The 21,482-nt window shown below is 34.7% G+C and overlaps 1 protein-coding gene across 1 annotated transcript; it reads right to left on the minus strand.

Moving 5' to 3' along the window:
• Positions 1 to 342: 342 nt before the first annotated feature.
• On the minus strand, positions 343 to 14,974 carry LOC128992118 (probable cysteine--tRNA ligase, mitochondrial). Its single transcript, XM_054415537.1, has 10 exons — positions 14,500 to 14,974; positions 12,643 to 12,938; positions 11,474 to 11,687; positions 9,027 to 9,160; positions 8,015 to 8,146; positions 7,139 to 7,275; positions 6,863 to 6,988; positions 5,728 to 5,835; positions 2,290 to 2,475; positions 343 to 451 (listed from the first exon to the last, which is right to left on the minus strand). The coding sequence occupies exons 1-10, from the start codon at positions 14,790 to 14,792 to the stop codon at positions 392 to 394; spliced, it is 1,686 nt and encodes a 561-aa protein (XP_054271512.1). The 5' UTR covers positions 14,793 to 14,974; the 3' UTR covers positions 343 to 391.
• Between the last annotated feature and the right edge of the window lie 6,508 nt (positions 14,975 to 21,482).

Genomic DNA, 21,482 nt, shown 5'->3' on the forward strand with positions numbered 1-21,482 from the left:
TTTTTATCTATTATACTTTAATCAGTATTTTATTGTACGGAATATTTGATTTTGCATTAAACAGAGTATTGTTGTAGTAGAGGTTTATTTATTGTAAAGTCAAACATTACACAGCAAAAAATAACGGATGAGAAATGATTACGATATGTAAAGCCTGTGTAAGGTAGGACATTATAATTTTAGTTCTAACCCTGCTACTAAACTGATTACAGTACATTTAACATTAAGCATTCAACAAATTATTTGATTGACCCCTTTTAGCAGAGTTTAGAAACCAAACCACCTTACCAACAGTCTTGTGACATTTAAGATTGGGTAAATAAAATGAATCTATTACTTAACCTTTATATTATATTTAAAATATAACCAACAATTGAAATGTTACTGTGGGCTATTCTTGAGTCACAGCAATGTCTTTCAAACTCCATGTTGATTTCTGGGACCGATGATCCTAAAATTTAGCAAATAAGTAAACATATTTTTAATTTTTATTAGATGATAGCTTATAAGTTCATAAAAGGTTAAAATATTAATAAATCTATTACCAAGTAAATATTAACTAAACATTGATTCGACAATGAACATTTTATTAAAAAACTATAATTTAAAATGTTGATAAAATATTGGATTTATTCAAGCCACGCTTTAATACAGAGCCAGCTAGAATTTATTGCAGGGGTTGTTTACTACTTACTTAATATTGTAGTTTTTTTATACATACCAGTTACCGTACGTACAGTCAAATTAGTTCACCCAGCACTCACCACAATACTTTATTCACTTAATGTTAGGGGGTTGTTTTTGGAATACAGTAAATATAATGAATGAAAGGTAAAATGAAGGTAAAATATGCCATTTAATTTAACCCTATTTAAATAAGTATATTTCTTCACATTTTAAATCACCAGCTAACTTCAATATATTAGATGGTACGACAGGTCTAAAAACGTGAATGTTTTGGCCGGATTGAGAAAGAATGTGGTTACTAAATTCCAGAAAATGTATCTGGAAGTAATGTCTGATGTGGATTTAATGTCTGAAGAAATAAGGTGTTTGTAGAGCTTACTGATCTGATGATGTTACAACAGCATTTAAAAACACAAACAAATAGAACAAAGGGTCATATCACAACTCAGGTATAGTAACCTTACAGTGTAGCACCTTTTTGTGTAATAAAACTGGGAAATAAATTGTTTGTAAAATCTCCCTAGTTACCAAACTTCAGTCAAAATTTGATATTACAAATTTGCTGTTACCAAAAATTTGGATCCAAATTCTAATTAGATTTACCCATTAGAAATGATGTCTTTCAGAAAAATCTTTACCAATGCTGTAAGGAACTACAGTCGAACCCTGCCGGTGCGACAGGATTTCCAAAACGCCCCGAAGGAGCATTCTTGTGGGATCAAGCCCTGGAATCCGCCTATCGAGATGCCCCCACCACCCAAGAAACAAGAACTGCCTACGCATCTGATCAGACCGCCGTGCATCCCCGGAATGGTTCCCGGACAATTTCCAATCTGCGACGAATGGAAGGGACTCTATTGCCCTCCCTGCAGGCCTAAGTACAAGTTCCCTGCCTTCTCTGACAACATTGACTTTGTGCTACCGAAGGACAACGACTGTTGGTGGAAAAGCAGTGTTAGAAAGTGTGACCCTCTTGATACATCCCAACTCTCCAACATTTCACAGCGGTGGGATTGTAATTACGAATAAAGCCCTCAAAACTCACTTCTTTTTTTGTTTTAAGGGTAACTTTTAATGTGCTGATCTATAGTTTGTTTATTGGTTAGGTATAATTTGTAATGTAGGATATTACAGATCATACATATCTGCAATACCAAAAATAGGAGAGGATCACAAACATATAGATAGTAATTAGTACAAACAAACACAAACAAACCAGTAGCGTTACTAATTTATGATCAAATTTTAATATTCAAAGACCAAAAATTGTTGTGATGGTTTGAAAAAAAGTGAGACAGTATAGTCAATAATTTATTAATCACATAAGATTATTATAATACAGAATGAAACTTAAATATTTTTATCTTAAATGGTGACCATACCAAAATCTAGGTATTTTAAGTCAAGTATGAATGGAGATGAGTGTAGGGTGAGTGGCCCGATCTTGTAGTATTTTTTACAAGAAAGGTGTACATGGTGGTAATGTGTAGGTGCATTTTTTTTGGCATTCACTAGAACTTCAGTTTGCAAGTGAAATTCATACTCTTTTATGACAGGGTCAAGGATTAATCTCAAAGCCCTGTTGAATCTGTTATGACTTACCTTAATCTCGATGCCGGCAGCTGCCAAATCGTCCCTAAACTGGTCACATGACTGAAGCAGCTGCTGCCGTTGAGGTTTGGCAGCGGCTGCCATGTCCGGGTGCAAAGCTACCTCTCGCACTCGGGAACGGAAGTCCATTGTGGCATCCAATACAGACGAGAGCTTCTGGTGATCAGCCGCGCCACCCTGCGGTCATTTATTGATATAGAAGGTTGTATGTTGATGGAAAGACAAGTGGCTGGTGAAGAGTGTTTTGAAAAGAGATAAGAGTTCAGCTAGCTAGCTAATATTTTGTCCTAATATAATACTCTTTCAGAGGACAAGCAGTCAGGTTGCACCTGGCCAGTTCAACTAAAAATTGTGATATTTTAGCTAGGCCTATTTATTATTCGTTCTTTCCTTTCTGATCTTGATGTCATTAGATAGGAAATTTAATACGGTAAGTAAAAGTGTTCTAATAATGTTTTTTATGAAATCAGCCATTTCTTTGTGATTTATTTATAAGAATTAAAATGGTCACTGTTTAAAAAAAATGTTTGTAATGTTTTTTTTCATGTTGTCGATATTATTGAATTGTACACCAAATTTTACAAAGATATCGTCAATAGTTTAATTACTAGGTAGCGTTCGCAGAGGCATCCACAAAATTGAGCGGAGTCGTCAAGGGTTCATATTTCATTGTTTTTGTCATACTGCAGTAAAAACAGTAGTTACTAATGCATGCGTTGCGGGTTTAAAGTAGCATTTTTACACTTTAGGGAGTAAAAATAGTTTTTAGCCTCCATGGAGTAAAAATCAGCTGTTATCAACTCGCCTTTACTTCTTCCTTCACCACTTCCTACGTCACGGATCTGTTTCCCTCCATTTCCATGGCATTTTAGGAATGCAGATACCTAAATCTAATAGTCATAAACAGTTTCCACACTCCGGACAGCTCGCATTGACTACTTCCTTCACCACTTCCTACATCGTGGACCCGTTTTCCTCCCTTCCCATAGAATTTTAGGAATGCAGATACCTAAATCTAATAGTCATAAACAGTTTCCACACTCCGGACAGCTCGCCATGACAACTTCCTTCACCACTTCCTACGTCGCGGACCCATTTTCCTCCCTTCCTATAGAATTTTTTATAGGAATGCAGATACCTTAATCTAATCGTCATAAACAGTTCCCACACTTCGGACAGCTCGCCTTGACTTCTTCCTTCACCACTTCCTACGTCGCGGACCCGATTTCGTCCCTTCGTATAGAATTTTAGGAATGCAAATACCTTAATCTAATCGTCATAAACAGTTCCCACACTCTGAACATCTCGCCTTTACTACTTCCATCACCACTTCCTACGTCACGGACCTGTTTCCCTCCCTTCCTATAGAATTTTAGGAATGCAGATACCTTAATCTAATCTTCATAACCAGTTCCCACACTTCGGACAGCTCGCCTTGACTACTTCCTTCACCACTTCCTACGTCGCGGACCCGTTTTCCTCCCTCCTTATTATAGAATTTTAGGAATGCAGACACCTTAATCTAATCGTCATAAACAGTTCCCACACTCCGAACAACTCGCCTTTACTAGTTCCTTCACCACTTCCTACGTCACGGACCTGTTTCCCTCCCTTTCCATAGCATTGTAGGATAGCAGATACCTTAATCGAATCATCATAAACAGTTCCCACACTTTGGGAAACTCGCCTTGACTTCTTCTTTACCACTTCCTACGTCGCGGACCCGTTTTCCTCCCTTCCTGTAGAATTTTAGGAATTCAGATACCTAAATCTAATAGTCATAAACAGCTTCCACACTCCGGACAGCTCGCATTGACTACTTCCTTCACCACTTCCTACGTCGCGGACCCGTTATCCTCCCTTCCTATTATCAAATTTTAGGAATGCAGATACCTTTATCTAATCGTCATAAACAGTTTATACACTCCGGACAGCTCGCCTTGACTACTTCCTTCACCACTTCCTACGTTGCGGACCCGTTTTCCTCCCTTTCCTTAGCATTATTGGTTTGCAAATACCTTAATCTATTGGTTATAAAAAGACCCCACACTCCGGATAACTTGCCTTTACTACTTCCTTCACCACTTCCTACGTCACGGACCTATTTCCCTCCCTTTCCATAGCATTGTAGGATAGCAGATACCTTAATCGAATCATCATAAACAGTTCCCACACTTTGGGAAACTCGCCTTGACTACTTCTTCACCACTTCCTACGTCGCGGACCCGTTTTCCTCTCTTCCTGTAGAATTTAAGGAATTCAGATACCTAAATCTAATAGTCATAAACAGCTTCCACACTCCGGACAGCTCGCATTGACTACTTCCTTCACCACTTCCTACGTTACGGACCCGTTTTCCTCCCTTCCCATAGAATTTTAGGAAATCAGATGCCTATATCTAATAGTCATAAACAGTTTCCACACTCCGGAAAGCTCGCCTTGACTACTTCCTTCACCACTTCCTACGTCGCGGACCCGTTTTCCTCCCTTCCTATTATCAAATTTTAGGAATGCAGATACCTTTATCTTATCGTCATAAACAGTTTATACACTCCGGACAGCTCGCCTTGACTACTTCCTTCACCACTTCCTACGTTGCGGACCCGTTTTCCTCCCTTCCCTTAGCATTATTGGTTTGCAAATACCTTAATCTATTGGTTATAAAAAGACCCCACACTCCGGATAACTCGCCTTTACTACTTCCTTCACCACTTCCTACGTCGCGGATCCGTTTTCCTCCCTTCCCATAGAATTTTAGGAATGCAGATACCTAAATCTAATTGTTATAAACAGTTTGCACACTCCAGACTGCTCACCTTTACTACTTCCATCATCACTCTCTACGTAACGGACCTCAAGCTAGTGTTATCATTTGATTATTTTTATGATGCATACCGTTTCTGTTCTAATATCTGTGGAATCATGCTATCAGGTATTTCTTTATCTACTGCATTCAAACGTCAACAGCTGATCATATGTCTTTGTTTATGTGTCAAATACTGCTTCCATAAGGTTTACATTGAAAATTTGAGACCCAGTGGGGCGGATTCCTGAGATACTTTTTTAACGCCATATAGATGTTGGCACTCACCGATATGGTATTTATCACCATGCAAAATTTTAAAACGATTGATTCAGCCGTCTAGGAGGAGTTTGCGTATTACGAAATGCACAAGAGTCGACGTATAAGAGCTTCGCTCGCTCCGCTTAATAAAAAACAAAAAACAAAACAAAACTGGTGGATATCTCGCTAACACAGTCTTTTTTTAACTGTGTTATTTATTTTTATTTTTCCTTATAAAACCTATTCCTAATATTTTTGTCAGCATGTTTTTTTACAGCAAGCATTATGTAGTAAAAGTAAAGTGACTTTATATTAAAATATTTGTATACATACTATACTCAAATACTAATATTTTTTAAACTCACTTTATCTGAAGCAAAAGTGATTCCCAAGGTGGCAAAAATATCTTTGACAAAATTCATTGCCGAAGCTATAGCGACAGGTCGAGCATTTACGTTACTTGAAGCTGCATCCTGAAAATCATTTTGGTCATATGAATATGAAAGATTGTCAGGAAGAATATTTCACAAAAATATATAAGAATATAAAGACTGATTAAAATCATATCCATTAGTATCTTGCCTTTCTTGTAGGCCTACTGTTTTTGCATTCTACCCCTATACATAGTACATGGAGAAAGTATTGGTTTTGTCAAAATCTCCGAGTTTGAGTTTTGGGTGAAATACCGGTATGTGCTTTGGGTCCCCCTGAACCCAAAAAAGTGGTTTATAACTGATGTCTGTTTGTGGATGTGTGAAGAGCTACAGACCACACATTTGAACCGATTTTTATGAAATTTGATATTACTTAACTAATCCATGTTATCTCCAGGTATTTTTTCTCATTTTTTAAAATTACAATTTTAATTTTCAATGGTGATTTTACTTTTAAAACCCCAAAAATTACAAAATATTTTATTTTCACAGCAATGGCAATATGATTTTTAAAAGTATGTATTTAGTAAGTAATAGTAATTTTAACCCTAAACAGGATTACACAACCCCTACCTAATGCTGTAATTTTTAGGGTTTAAAATTGTTTATTGCAATCTATTTGATTTCCCCAACTTAACTCTTGCACTTAACTCTTGGTTACTTTTGCCGTTCACCTATTATAATTTTAATTTTCTCTTATATAAATAGCAGGATGTTCAATTTTAATGTCAGGTTAATGAGAGAAAGTATGTGTCAGTTTCCAGTCCTGATATTGTTTAATCAAACAACTTAACAAAGAAGTGAGCCAGCAAAAACATTAAGAATGAATCTGTTGTTTGCAGAAAAGGTAAAAAATAAATGTATGTAGCATTTCATGTGCAAAAATATTTTTATCTTTTTCTTAAAAACCCACCAGGAGAAGTCTTGTGCTAATAGACCAACAAAGCCCACTAATTGCTTATTGTTTTCAATAAAATTGAGTTATTATTGTTTTTATTAATACATGAAATCAAACTGAAATTTGTTTACAACAAAATCAAAATCAAAATAAAGATTGTTCTCTTACAATGACGGGTTTCCCAATCATGGAGTTTACTGACGTCACAAATTTCAATATCTCAGTCATAGCTCTTGGTGTATCGAAATCATCAGCCAAATAGTTTTCAACTAACTTCCTAGTTTCTTGAACTTGCTGAAAATAAAACATCTAAAATTAGTGTGGCACCATAAAAGTTTACATCTAAAATTTAAAATTTAAACTACCCTAACCTTTAAAAACTACTGACACTACAAATATTTAAAAATTATATACATCAACTGTATTGTATGTTATGTGAATTACCTTTAAGACAAAGGGTTCATCTATGTCAGTTGATCCTTTTAGCCCGGCAAGATAAAGTTGGCACTCGTCAACAAATGACTGTATCCTGTGACAACAATTCTCAGCGGTTTTCATTGCCTCGGTGGAATAATCAATACCTGGAATATCATTCGTCACACTGTATTTTTGTATAGTTATGGTATTTACAAGTTGTTTTTGCAATTCCCAAAAGTAATTCTTTCTGTTCAGTGGTCTACACAGAAGATACCCTCCAATAAAACATGTATCACAGTTACAGTATCTTGGCCTGTTCTAACTCTTTCCTTTTTGGAAATTAGCTAAACTTTCATTAGAATATTAGGATATTTCTGATCTCAAGTAAAGAGGCCACTGACCTAACAATTTGTGTCATGTGGAGGCTTCTGAAGAGAAAATTAAATTGAATTGTTGTATTGTATAGTAATTACATGCATAGGCTAATGAATAATTTGAGTTTAACTTAAAGCTAGCGTTTATAATTTATATATTGTATTAATACGATATTTTTTTTATATGATATTGTGTTGATATGATTGTCAATTGGTATATTGTATTGATATGATTGAGACAATTATTGGTATCATCATGACATGACTTCGTACCACAATGGTCACAGGGCTTAATTGTTTTAAGCATATTCAATCAATACTCAAAACGGTTTTAAAATGTGTTTTCCCATATTTTAAGGTTTGTACAATACACACTTACAATCTGCATTTCAAGGAATTCAAAAATACAACGATGCCAAACCTAATACTCAAAGAAAGTTAACGGTTCAATAACAAATAAAAACTTAATGCCTAAAATTTGGAGTGTAAAACCTTATATATTGAAATCGAAAAACATAGCCTAACTCACCATGCCTGTACGGAGAGAGTAGGCAGAGCATTCGCAAGTGGTTGCTTGTGTAAGTCTTGAGGAACTCGGATATGCTGATTGTGTTTTTTAGCGATTTTGACATTTTTACATCCCCTTTCACTTGTAGATGGCCTGCAAAAATAGATTAGTAAAATTATCAATAAATATACAGAATCAATTCACAAAGTTTCTTTCCTACACCTCAAATGTCATACCTCAAATGTCCTGGCTCGCTCTGTTTGTGTGTTCCAGAACGGCACTAAGTTGGTTGTAAAACTGTTGTGCGCCTGAGGTATTTTTTTAAAAGGACTCAAAATATTTCCTTCAAAATAATACCCTATGCCTTAAAAATAAGAAGAAATCCAAAAAATATTTTAAACTGAATATTACTGTGAGGGGACTTAGATAATGCTTATTTTAAAGCTGAGCATGAGAGTAATTCATAAACGAGACGAGTATGAATAAAGTACCGTAGACAATGTTTTTGTGTTTGCTACAAGCCAGGACTTGTACACGTGTAGAACAAAACAAGTGCATAAGCAAACTAAACCATTTTTTCTAACCTAAACGAGGCCAATTTTAATGACCGAGAAAACGAATTGTCGGCCTACATCAGTTACGCAAAACGTTATTTTTGGACAAAATTAAGTTCAGTAATGGTTATGGCTCAACATTGGTTCTCTTCCTACACTTCACTTTAAGTATGAAAACCACTATCGTGGGAAATGAAGACGATTTTGCCTTGCTCGCAGGGGACAATTAAGAAAGTTGCAACAGTTGCTCAGGGTTGTAGTCTCAATAGCTTTCCAAACTTTCCAGTTTTGAAACATACAACTAAGTAGCTTTGTATAGGTACAGACTTATGATCACAGCACACGATTTGCCATTTGCCATGCTTAGCTGTCATCTTCAAACCGTCGCCATTATTTGTTTTTTTGCCTGATTGAATACTGCATTGGGAACCTACAGAATGTACAAATTGCACGTATTGGCTCTAAGACTTAGTGCTCACCAGTGTGCAGCCAGTAGTTGACCCATTGTGAGGTGTCGTGATATACACAGCTCTGGGCCTCCTCATTCTCATGGTGGGGAAACACCAGGTCTTGGCCTCCCGAATGTATGTCCAGACTAGGCCCTAGCACCTTGCTGTAAACAAACTAACACAGTAAACCACATGTAATACGATACAATGTAGGTAGAAATACTTAATCTGACATGTAATATGTTTTTAAAATAATGACAATTTTCAATGTTATTTAGACAAAGAAAAAATGTAATTTTAATATAATTTTTTTAACTTGGTAAGAATAATAAATGTTTTGAAATGTTTAAAACTAAATTTAGAATTATTCATTAGAATAAATATAGAAATGAGTGTTTGAGGGATTGTTGGTAGTTGGATGCACACAAACAGTCAAATTTGCCTTAGACTCCCTGACCAAGGTATTCTAGATCATTATAACAATTTTATATGGCTTATAACATTTTTAACTTTAGCATGGTTCATTCTACACTAGTTGTAAATTCATCTTTGTCTCAAACTACGTGCCATGGTGAGCAAGAATCGTAATTAGTATATAACTAGCTGTGTGCCCGTTCTACTGACTGGGATCTTGTAGTCAGTTAAAACCTTATATTCAGAACAGCAGTTGGTTTGCATTTTTTTAAATTTTAGTTGGGAGGTTATTAATTAATCTCCCTTGGGTTTGGATTTTTTCACAAAAAGTTATCGGAAATCAAAGTTGTCTCCCATTAATTGCAATTAGTTGTAAACAACTTTTAATGTAAACACATTGGTGACAGTTTGAAGAAACAACCTTTATCCAGAAAACGGTTTGTTATTTATTATTATTATGACACATTTTCTAGACAATGCATGGCATTGGTATATCTATTGTCGGGACCACATAAGTTTGCAGTTGAGGGAGGAGCCTATTTACCATATGGTTTTCAATGAACCAATGAGAACGGTGTGGTGTTGCCAAATCTAACAATACCAGCTGATTTGAAAATATAGCTTTGTATATTTTTATTAGTGTTGTCAATGGGTGATGTGGCAACGTCGCACTAGCCTCGTCTTGTGATTGGCTGCCACCAACTGCAAATTTACGTGGTCCCGACAATAGTAAACATTAGTAGGAAATGTGACAAAAATCGTGACCCAAACAGCTGTTAGTTATCTCCTAAATGACATACTTTCCAAACAGATGATTTGTATTTCATAAATGATGTATGTGATAAACATTCGGTGAAAACTTGACAAAAATCGCACAAAATTGGGTTTTTTAACGTCCATTATTTTATTTAAAAAGAAGTGAGGCAATATTTTAATGGCTAAAGACACTCTCACCAATCCAGTGAATTCATTAAAATGATTTGAATCTTGATAGGTACTCTACTCTAGTTGTCTCGGAGTAGGCCGCGTAAATTTGGTAATTTGGTTTTACAGACACAATGACAGACAGACAGAAATTGAGATAAGACTCGTTTCGGCTTTCTTAGGCTATGATACGTAAAAATAATAGCCAAAAACTACATGATTCTACGCAATTTATTGACAAAACTGTAATTTTATTCATATGCATATTTAGTAAAATAACGATTTCAACTTCATAATGACTCATTCATTAAAAAAAGTTTTATTATCAAAACTAGTGGCTTTTTTACATGAGTGTCAATGACAGTGACAGTGTACTGCAATATTTAGGGAATGCAAACCAAGCCCATAAGTGTTATGGATGTGCCGGGAATCGAACCTGTCCCTGCAGTCCGAATCACTAGCCTCCAGCAACACACCCAAATTCATTTCTCAATATTTGTGATTGTGTGAAGCTAAACAGTTTTCCACTACTCAATTTGTTTGCATCAAGTGTATAGACAATAATTAATCATATTTAGCTTATCAATCGAATATATTTCTGACTCATCAGTTATGCAACCAAACATATTATAACAAACTTTTAATCAGACCCAGAGTAAAATCACACATAATTGAAATGCACATTGTTTAACATTTGGTAACGCTTGTTATTTATTTACTAGTCATAAGACGTCATCATAAACAATTTCAATCAGCAGAATTTTATTTTCATTTTTTTATTTTTTATTTTAGTATTGAGCTTAAATTTTCAAATATAGTTTGTAGTTTATTTATTTAATTCTAGCACTTCCAAATAAAATAAAAAAGCGCCTGTCAACATATATAAATATCTGTAATACTAAAATAGGCATGTATGCCTCATATTTTAAACTGGCTTCGGCCTCATTAGGCCTAATGTTTCACATTAAAATGTAACAAAAAATTATCAATGACACTACATACCAAAATAGTTTTTAATCAACCAAAAACACATAGATTTTTCTTTGAAATTCATGGATTTGCAATAATCAAAGCCTTAAGAATACAACCTACTCAATCTCTAATCTGATGTCTTACAATGACGCTGTCTCACCCATTACCTCGCCATGGCTGAGCACTCTATGTGCCATCCAGGTCTCCCGGGACCCCACGGACTATCCCAATGTGGCTCCTGTGGCTTGGCTGCCTTCCAGAGGGAGAAGTCATGAGGGTGTTCCTTCTCTCCGCTTTTCTTCCCCTCCTCATCCTCTCCATCCACTAAAGAACGCAGCTTCCCATACCTGGGAAACTTCTGGGTGGAAAAGTAAACAGATCCTAGAATTTTGTGACAAGATATAAACAATTTAGGCACGTATTGCACAAGATAATAATATGAGTACTATAAACATGATTTATAAATACACGAACATAACCAGAACATAATTTAACGTATGGTAGGTATCCTAGAAAAATTGTTCCATTGTAAGAAAAACAGATCCTAGAATTGTTAATACTCTTAGATATTTTAAACAACCCAGTCTAATATCACAATCATATGAAACTAAACCAAAGTTGGGATTCCTTAAACAACTGTAATGACTGTTTCTTCATGTCAAGTTAATTGTATTGTTGCACATACTCCCTTCCTTAGCCACAAAGCCACAATTCCCATTGCAAGCTGTAAAATACTGGTGGCTTGAAATTGTTTTCTTTTTTAGCTGATTGCATAGGTACTATCTATATGCATCAAATGCAAATAGTCGTTACAGCATTACAGTCATAGGTCTCTGTATATATCAGGCCTTTTGGTGTCTATAAAGCATGTAATGTTTAATGTGAAAAACTCGAGTAATTTCTTAAACTGCAAAATGTATAACTTAGATACTCCTACTTAATCATATAAAAATAAAGCACTATTAAATACTCAAAGAATTTTTATGTATCCTACTTGTACTTATTTTAATGTCAGTCATGCTTGAAATAAGCTTTGAGAAATTAACTACCGGTATTACCTTCAAATGTAATAGGCCTAAGTTGAACAGATTATTTATTGAAAATTATTTGGTTGTAAGATTATTTTTAGCAAAGATGTAAATTTAAGTGTTTGTCAATTTCTGAAGTGCCCCCCCCCCCCACCCCAATTACTACATTTTAAAACTTGCAACAATGTGTAGCAAAGATTTTGTTTTTAATAATTAACTGTCATACTTCTGTAAGCAAATTTCTGAATCTAATTTTATATTTTTTATACCAACAGTCATTCTTCTGGAACTTGAATTTGTTACTTTACCTGATTTTGCTTTATATGCTCTATCTGTCTTCATAATACCCTTGACAAAGGATATAATTTCTGGAATGTGGTCTGAAACTCTTACTGTCATTGTGGGTGGAAGAACATTTAAATTCGATAAATCCTGGAAAAACTCAACCTCGTATCGTTTAGCCAGGGTGCGGAAATCTTCTTTCGTTTCATTTGATCTTGCAATAATCTTGTCGTCAATGTCTGTAATACCCATGAGGTAGAAGACATTGAGGCCAAATACATTTGAGAGAATTCTTCTAATGATATCAAGTCTAATATAGGATCTGAAAAGAAACCTAAAGAGATTAGAAAATACAATCCACATAAAAATCACACATACAGATTGTAAGTAACTGGTAACTGGTAACCTACTTGGGCATTGTTCAAGATTACTTTTTACAAAAAATAGGTTAAAAATAAATTTTATAAGGTAGGCCTAATAAACTTCCTACTATCATGATTCAGGCTAAACATTAATGTTACTGTGTAGTACAAAGGAATGTTAATATGTTATATGGTATTAATATTGTATACTAGTATTTTTATGTTGACACTTTATTCATCCTAAAACAGGAACAAAAATACAAATTGTATTAAGGACATATAAATTCCAAATCAGTTCTTTGATTATTGGCCTTGGGAGCAGTCATCTCTTATTTTGAATGATTTCCAAGTGTTATGATGGGAGTGTTGCTGAAGGTCTATAGCCTGGTTGCATTTTGGACTTGTTGCTGTGGGTCTAAACGGGCAGTAGCGGAAAGTCTAAATCCTGGAGGGTCTAAAAGTACAGTCAATGAAGAAAACTGATCAGTTACTGAAGGTCCAAATCCCGAAAGGTCTATCCGGGATTTGGACCTCCAGCACACAACCTTCATTTTATAAATAAATGTTTATAAAGTGAGAGTTGCTGAGGGTCTCCCCGAAGGTCTCGCTGGTCTCCACAGTTTGCATTTTAGACTAGGCCTAGTAGCATAAGGTCTAATTCTCATTTTAGACCTTCCACTACTTGTCCAAAATGCAAACTGTGTGCCAAAGGTCTAATTAGACCTTCCAGAATTTGGACCCTTAGCAACTCTCATTTTATAAACATTTAATTATAAAACTTAGGGGGTGTGTCCAAGGTTATACAATGCTGTAAGGTTTAAAACAGCAAGAGTGGATAAGTTTTCTTTATTGACTGTAATTTTAAACCTTCCGGGATTTAGACCTTTGGCTACTGCCTGTTTGGACCCTAAGCATCAAATAAAAAATGTAAAATCATCCGGGATTTAGACTCTTAGCAACTGACTTAGATAGAGCCTTTTGAGGGTACTTACCGGTAGGACTACTGTATTTTGTTGTATCGATTAGGCTTTGGATATAAGTTACAATAATTTAATTTGGAGGCCTAATGTTGAAAATAGTTAACGATCTAACATATTTTGCCCCTCCCCTCAAATTTTATCATAGGGTGGGTTAATGTCCCCACTAGTGAGTACTACGGCTATCTGTAGTAGACCTACTATCCTGATAAGTTAATTAGACCAATTTGTAAATTACAAGGCAAAAATGTGGTTCTGATTTCTCTTTAGACCATAGGTCGCTTGGGCGTAGTTGCTAAAAAAATTGGCTGAATGGGCTATTAATTTACAGTCCTGTCCAAGGAACATGTCGGCCTTAAGTAACTTAGTCAGTAACAAGACTACATGATCACGTCACTCATCTCCATTCACTTGCAAGATGGCTAAATCAGTAAGGGATCAAAGTTACAATAAAATTAACTAACATACCGGTACAGTAATTGGGTACTGAACCAGCATCTACTGAACATTCTTCCTTATAAAAAAAGGTATTTAGGCTACTTACGATGCATGTCCAATGTGAGCAGAGTCATAAACAGTTGGGCCACAACTATACCATTTAACACAATTCTCATTCTGTAAGACTAATTTTGTTTTCTTTTTTACAAGAGGATTGTAAATTGATATGTTGGTTTCATATCCTAAGGGTTGATTCCATGTTACTTGGCTGCTTGTTTTTAATTTAGGGTCTATAGCTTTAGATGTAACAAAGTTTTGGCAAAAAAATATGCTGCTCAAAACTATTTTCTTTGATAGTAAATCATATTTGTTAAATGTTAATGCAGCAGTCGAAGACATTAGGCCTGGGTTAGGTCCCTACTTTAAATAATGATGAAATCTAATAACCTCAACTAAGTTAGTGGGAGTTCACGTGTTACCACATAGTAACGATGGCCCGAGTTTAACTTAAATATAAATAAAACTGTAACCTCAACACATACACACAACACAACATGCATTAATAGTTTAATGTTGATCCGTTCAACCGGATTTTAACAACTAAACAAAAACCTAACCTTCACTAACATAAATGAATTCAAATAAAAAACAATCACAAACACAGAACCAGCAGGAGCAGACGACGCGTTTTCTGTTTTTCTTGGTATCGCTCTATAGCCTGTAGGAACAATATTTTGGGAATTAGCGAATCAGCGAATGATTATATTCATAAAAAGATTTCGTTTGTTTGTCGTAATCCCTTAACTGTATTATACTTTAATACTTTTCATTTGGTATCATCTTGTATTATTAATTACTAATGTAGTGTACACGTTGCTTGAAATCGAGTTATTGCAAAGTATTACATATATTACAGGAGTTATTTAAAAACAAATAACTGTCATAGTCATATAATTAATTTCCCATGAGTTTAAAAGAGTCAACTCTTAGATTATATAACTAATGGAGATACTCAAGATGTACATAACAGTTCGATATAGGCTAATCAACATTTCTTGTAAATATTTTAATTTTTTAAAGCTGATCTTTTTTTAGTGTTTTCTACTAATGTTTCCAGCTTTTAGCCGAAATCAGTAGTAGGCTGTCCATTTATCTTAGTCATTGATAATGTAGCCTGCATGGTACCACCACCACCCATTACCAGTACGATTACAATAATGTCAGCATTTTTAGCGAATTTTCCATATAGGGAATTTAAGCTATTATCGTAGCTGTCTCATGGTAAGACCTGGAGCCGGGACCAATTTTATTTTTCATTTTGATGTCCCCAAAGGCCAAAAACCATCATCCGTTTAAATTCACATATAGTGTTTGTATAGGTATATATACAATGTGTCCCGTAAGTAAAAAGCCAAACTCCGGGAAATGGCTCTATGGGTCAGAATAAAGAGAAAATCAGGAATAACATTTTTTCCAAAATCACTTCGTTGACAATACTTCCGCCATTTTTTTACATCAACATTTTTACCTTTAAAATTTTTCAACCGATCATTCCGAAACTTGATATGTATGTTGAGGCAAAGGAGACCCACGTTAGAAAATAAATTCATCATCTTGATTCATCTTAAGATTTCAAAATGGCGGCCATTTCAATTTTTTTAAGTTATATTACAAAAAATTGCTAATTTTATTTTCCAAGCACATTATTATTTAATTTTTTTTATTCCTTATCAAACGATTTCAAATGCAAAAAGATCGATTTAGAAATAGCTGAAATATTATGATTTTTACTTGTAAATACCTAGGTTGAAATCTTAATAAAGATGAATCAAGAGAAGATGAATTTTTGTTTTAAAGTGGGTCTCTTTTACCTTGACACAAACACATAATACAATATTACACTACACATTAAATACAAAGTTTCAAATGATCGGTTTAAAAATTTAAAAGCTGTAACAACCATTTATTTATTTACGTAAAATTCCATATTTTACGTGTCCTCACAAAGGTGGCCAAACGTTTACAATATAAACACCAGCCTAAACTGCCGTGGTATGTGGTATGTGGGTAGTGATGCGCAATTGTGAGATGTTACAATAGAAAGGTTTCGATTTGTTTTAACCTCTTGAGACGTTTCGATTGTATTTTTGCTTAGCGAGAGGTTCTTATACTGAGAGGTTTATATCGAGATATTTGGGGTGATTGTTTCGTTTCAGCACGGCCGGTATGAACATATAATTTCTCTCGTATTCGTCTAAAAGAGAACCGAGAAGTCCTTACCGAGAGTATTAAACGAGATGTTCATGGCAATTGTTTCGTTAAGTACGTCATCGGCAATTATCATTATCCAATTTATATTGTATCTGCCGGGGATGGACCCCCAATAAGAGGTCATTCTTACTTCAAAACCGAGGACGGTTTATGGATATACTGTATCACTAAACTTTATCTACGGAATAGTGACTTAATACCACTCAATAAAAACTATTGACGATACATAAACAAAATGTTTGTATCTAAATCAAAATGTTTATAACTGAAAGTTCTCGTAAATATTATTTTTTTAACATTAATTATTACAATTAATTAAAAATAATTTTCTGTTTCTGTTGACATGACGGAAAGACGTAAGTGTTTATCCAAAATAATATGTTGTAAATAATAGTCTAAGTTTACTAAGAAATCTAGAAAAAGAATTAACATCCTCGTAACAGCTCTCGATTGTACAAACCTCTCGCCAAGTAATCGAAACAATCGATAAGCAGAACATCTCGAGAAAGAACATTTCAATTGTTTAAAGTTCTCGCAATCCCGCATAACTAGGTACGGGTAAACCACCAGGTATTTTAGAACATGAGCTAATGGGAGCGCCCACACTGGCGCGGTATACCGTCACTGGCATGGTACAATTTGCCCTCGTACCACAAAAATGCTGCATGCCCTATTTTTGCTGCGCGGCATTTCAGCGGTACGCATATTCTCTGTGTAGAGCAATTGTCAGTTTAGTTAGCAGCATGTCAATACTGATCGATTGATAGAAACAGTCTATTTGTATCCAGTGCTTTATTACGATCTAAAGTCACAAGAACATAAAGAAGAAGGACCATATCTGGGATATTATTGCAAAGGAACTGGGTGAATCAAGTAAGTATAGTAATAAGATACTTAATGCTTAATGTGTTGTGAAAAAGGCTTGGATTATTTTTTTCTCAATCATATTATCCTAGGCAGCAACTCGTCAAAACATTCCATGGTCATTCGGAAGTAAATGTAAAAACTTTTTTCATCTTTTCGGAGATCTGGCATTATATTGTGATATTCACCAAAGTTCCATTCTCTTCTGGTTGATTTTGTGTATCTATTTCCGAGATCCACGATCTTCATCCTTAGCTGTAGCAAACAATAACAACAGTCATCTTACATGTCCAAGAACACAACAGGCACTCAATCGCAAATTAGTTACGACCAGCACCGCGTACAGCGTACCGCGCCAGTGTATGGGTACCCTACCATACAGCTAGCAGTATATTTGTCAAGGCGGTATAAATACCCATACCGCGGCAGTTTGGACAGGCCTTAATGCTTTAGGCACCTACACTATAACTATATTGACCAATTCATACTAAGTTACATTTAAAATTGATTTAGCACAACCACCTTGAGTTAAAGGTGGCTGTGCATTTTCTCATTGCAACTAGATCAAATTTACAGGCGCACTGGGGCACATCAGATTATTGAGTTCCTGACATCAAATCCCAGTTCATCACAGTATCAATAGACTAACCAACACATTGGAGCATGGTTAATCGATAGTGTTGTTTCTTCTGTCTCCACTCCTCTGGTTCTTTTTTCCAGCAATTTTAATCTTCCAGGGGTTGAATAGCAATGTCCACACTTGTTTGCTTTCAATTTCAATGTGCCTTTCAGCTATAAATTCAACATTCAATTCAAAATGAACCAAAGCAAGCGGTATTGCACTCCCCTTGAGGTATGAATTTTAGCTGTCCACACTCATGCGTCACCTTCCTCATTTTCTAGTTAGATACCTTTTCCTAATTGGATTAAGACGACGCTATTCTGATAGGAGGGATGGTGCAGCATATTTAGTGTTAATTAAAGTTCCAAAACTTAAGAAATCATTGCAGACAATATAGATGAAGAAGTACTATAAAACTCCAAATTATCTTTTGAATTTAATTCATTAATTGTGTGTAATTTCAATATATTTAATTTATTATTATTATTTATTTATTTTTATTTTTTTTGCCGTACATGTCTCACTAACACAAATGAGAGCGACAATCTTCTATGAATTCTGTTGTTTCTTACTTAGCTATTCAATATGCTTAAACAACTACAACACGGAAGACTTGTCAAATATGTAAAGCAGTTGTGAGTTGAAATGCTCAGAAATCAAGGGCTAGTAGATCGTCTTGCGCTACGCTGTGCGCTATCCGCTATGGAATAGAGCTCCTTCCTGTTCATTTCGGGCATGCCTTGACGCATGCGTCAGGGCATGTTTTAAGAGGCATGCGTTTAGCGGACACAAAATCACACGAGTGTGTGGACATAGCTATTGGGATACTGATGATAGTGAATCCGATTAGCGGTGGATAGCAGTGCATTATTGTTGGTATGGCAGCAACGTTCAATTTCCATATATTGTCTAAACTTTCTTCTGAATAAAGAATATTTGTTTGATTGATTTATTGATCTAGTCATTATTGGGTACTCAATGAACGGAGAGTGATGGGATCTTGACAAGATCATCTTATCTTTTGTTCTGACCCCATGTGTGTGTACCCAGCGCTTGGTCCTATGTAAAAGGAAGAACCTGGTTACTCGGCACTTTTGTGAACTAGATCTTCTATTTAAATATGGAATGAATGTGACATTTTAAGGAGACATTTTAAAATCCAATCAGGCAAATGGAAAGGTTTGGTGCGGCAGGGGTATTTTTTATTTTGTGTTTAGTCCTATTCTACTCATAGTTTGCTAGAAAGCCATGCTAAAACACCAAATGACCTATTGCTATTCTTCTATTGTCTATTGCTATTCTTGAAGATCTAAGATCTTGTTTTGGAGGTGCATTATACACGATGGACCGTCACAGGAGGGGGTCACACGAAAAATATCTTGGGAGAGGCACTTTGAATTTCCCAACTATATTGCTCTAATTCCGCAACCCAACTGGATTACTCAGATTTCCCGACTCATTAATATTAAGTTTTAACAGTGAGAAGGTTATTTGACATTTAAAGCCTCTTTAAAGCTGACACACACAAATTGTTAGTCATGAATAAAATTAGGAAAAAATAAGTAATTCAAAAAAACTTTTTGTTGATCCTCCATTTTATTTACAATATAGTCACCCTTTTCTACAACATTATAATATGTTAATATTATAACTTCAGTGGATTAACTAAGTGGGTACAACAATCATAAATTAGATTATTACCTATTGAGTTGAGAGGATAAATATTTTATTTGGTAATGCTGAAATATAATTATACCTAAATCTTAATTCTTATAAGCATTACATAAACTCCTTACTTCTTGACCTATAAATGTTGCTATATTAAATGAAACCCCGGGTTCCAAAATATGCTTATTTACATGTTTATATTCATACATAAAACTTACAAGCATTAATTTAAGCAATATATAACCACCTAAACGGCCTGAATAAAATAAAATCTGGGCCTCAAAACCGATTACTGACATATTCTGATAAAGCTTATGTATTATAATTGTTACAAAGTTATTTAACACATAACATGTAATGTTGAAGATTATAATAAATAACAATAAAAATATAGCTAGCCATAGAATTTTGTCTAAAGAAGATACTAAAGTTTGGACAAATTTTAAATAATGTCTTCCAAAATTATAAACATGAGAAACACAAAAATTATTAACAATTGATAGAATAAATATCATGATTAGCACTGACTGAGCATAAAACAAGAAGCTCTGTGTTTCAAATGTGTGAAAAACACTGTCTTCATCAATATCAACATCAACGTGAAAATATTCTTGAATGAAACAAAGTTTTGTACAAATAATAAAGCTATAAAGTAGAATGATTAAGAATAAGAGATCAAACAGTCTATGAACCTTCTTGAAGTAAATATCTAGTCCTGCAGAGCTTAACCTAATTAAAAACCTTGTTAAATATATAATTCCAAATACCATAAACATGACGATCCAAATGTCTCTTTCAAAAACAATGCCCCTCGATTCTACCTGTAAACGTCAATCAAAGAAGTTTTAAGAAGTTTTTAAGCTGGCATAGGATTATTAGTTGAATAATTTATTGCTTTTTGTACCTAACAACAAAAATTTACTTTTCTAACTGTAATCTACTAGCTTAGACCTCATACCTTATAGTGGAAGATATCAATCAAAGCATATTATATCACATATTGTGTTGGTGTTGAAGGATATTGTGCTGTCCATATTGTATTGTGTGCAAATTCTACTAGTTCAACCGGTAGAAGCTGATATTAATTTTAAAATGCATTGACAGAAACAGATTCAACAACAGAAACATCCAATCAGAATCTTTTGTGATTCAATATATGACTACCGTACCCAAAATTGTCTTGTTTATGTTCATAATGTAGTATTTGCGATGAATCTGCGAATAATCCTATCCTATTAAATTTAGGAAAAATCACCATCATCCACATAAAATTGCAGAGTATATGTATATAGGCCTACAGTCTAGTTGCTAATTCAAACACTCGATAAATTGAAACTTGATAATTCAGAACAAAAGCTCAGTCCTTAGAGAATCTCTTTACATTTCAAAGTTTTACCATGCATTTTGATACACTTGTTATTTCAATGTCCAAGCAGAGGGCAGGCCGATTTGGAACACACAGTAAATTGAAGCTTGGTCGGAAAAACACTCTGTAATTTAAAGGTAGGGATTTTTTTCTGTCATAACAGAGATATATACATTTTTCAGCACAGTAGTTTGTCTTATATAATACCATCGATAATGATATATTTTGTAATTTAATTTTGTAAATAATTTGTAGCTAACTAAAGAGTAAGTATGTTCAAGCCACAGGGGCAAAGCCC

This window comes from Macrosteles quadrilineatus, unplaced genomic scaffold, assembly GCF_028750875.1.
Source record: "Macrosteles quadrilineatus isolate MER2022 unplaced genomic scaffold, UCM_ALF_1.0 Scaffold_4__1_contigs__length_99947679, whole genome shotgun sequence".
Lineage (NCBI taxonomy): Eukaryota > Metazoa > Arthropoda > Insecta > Hemiptera > Cicadellidae > Macrosteles > Macrosteles quadrilineatus.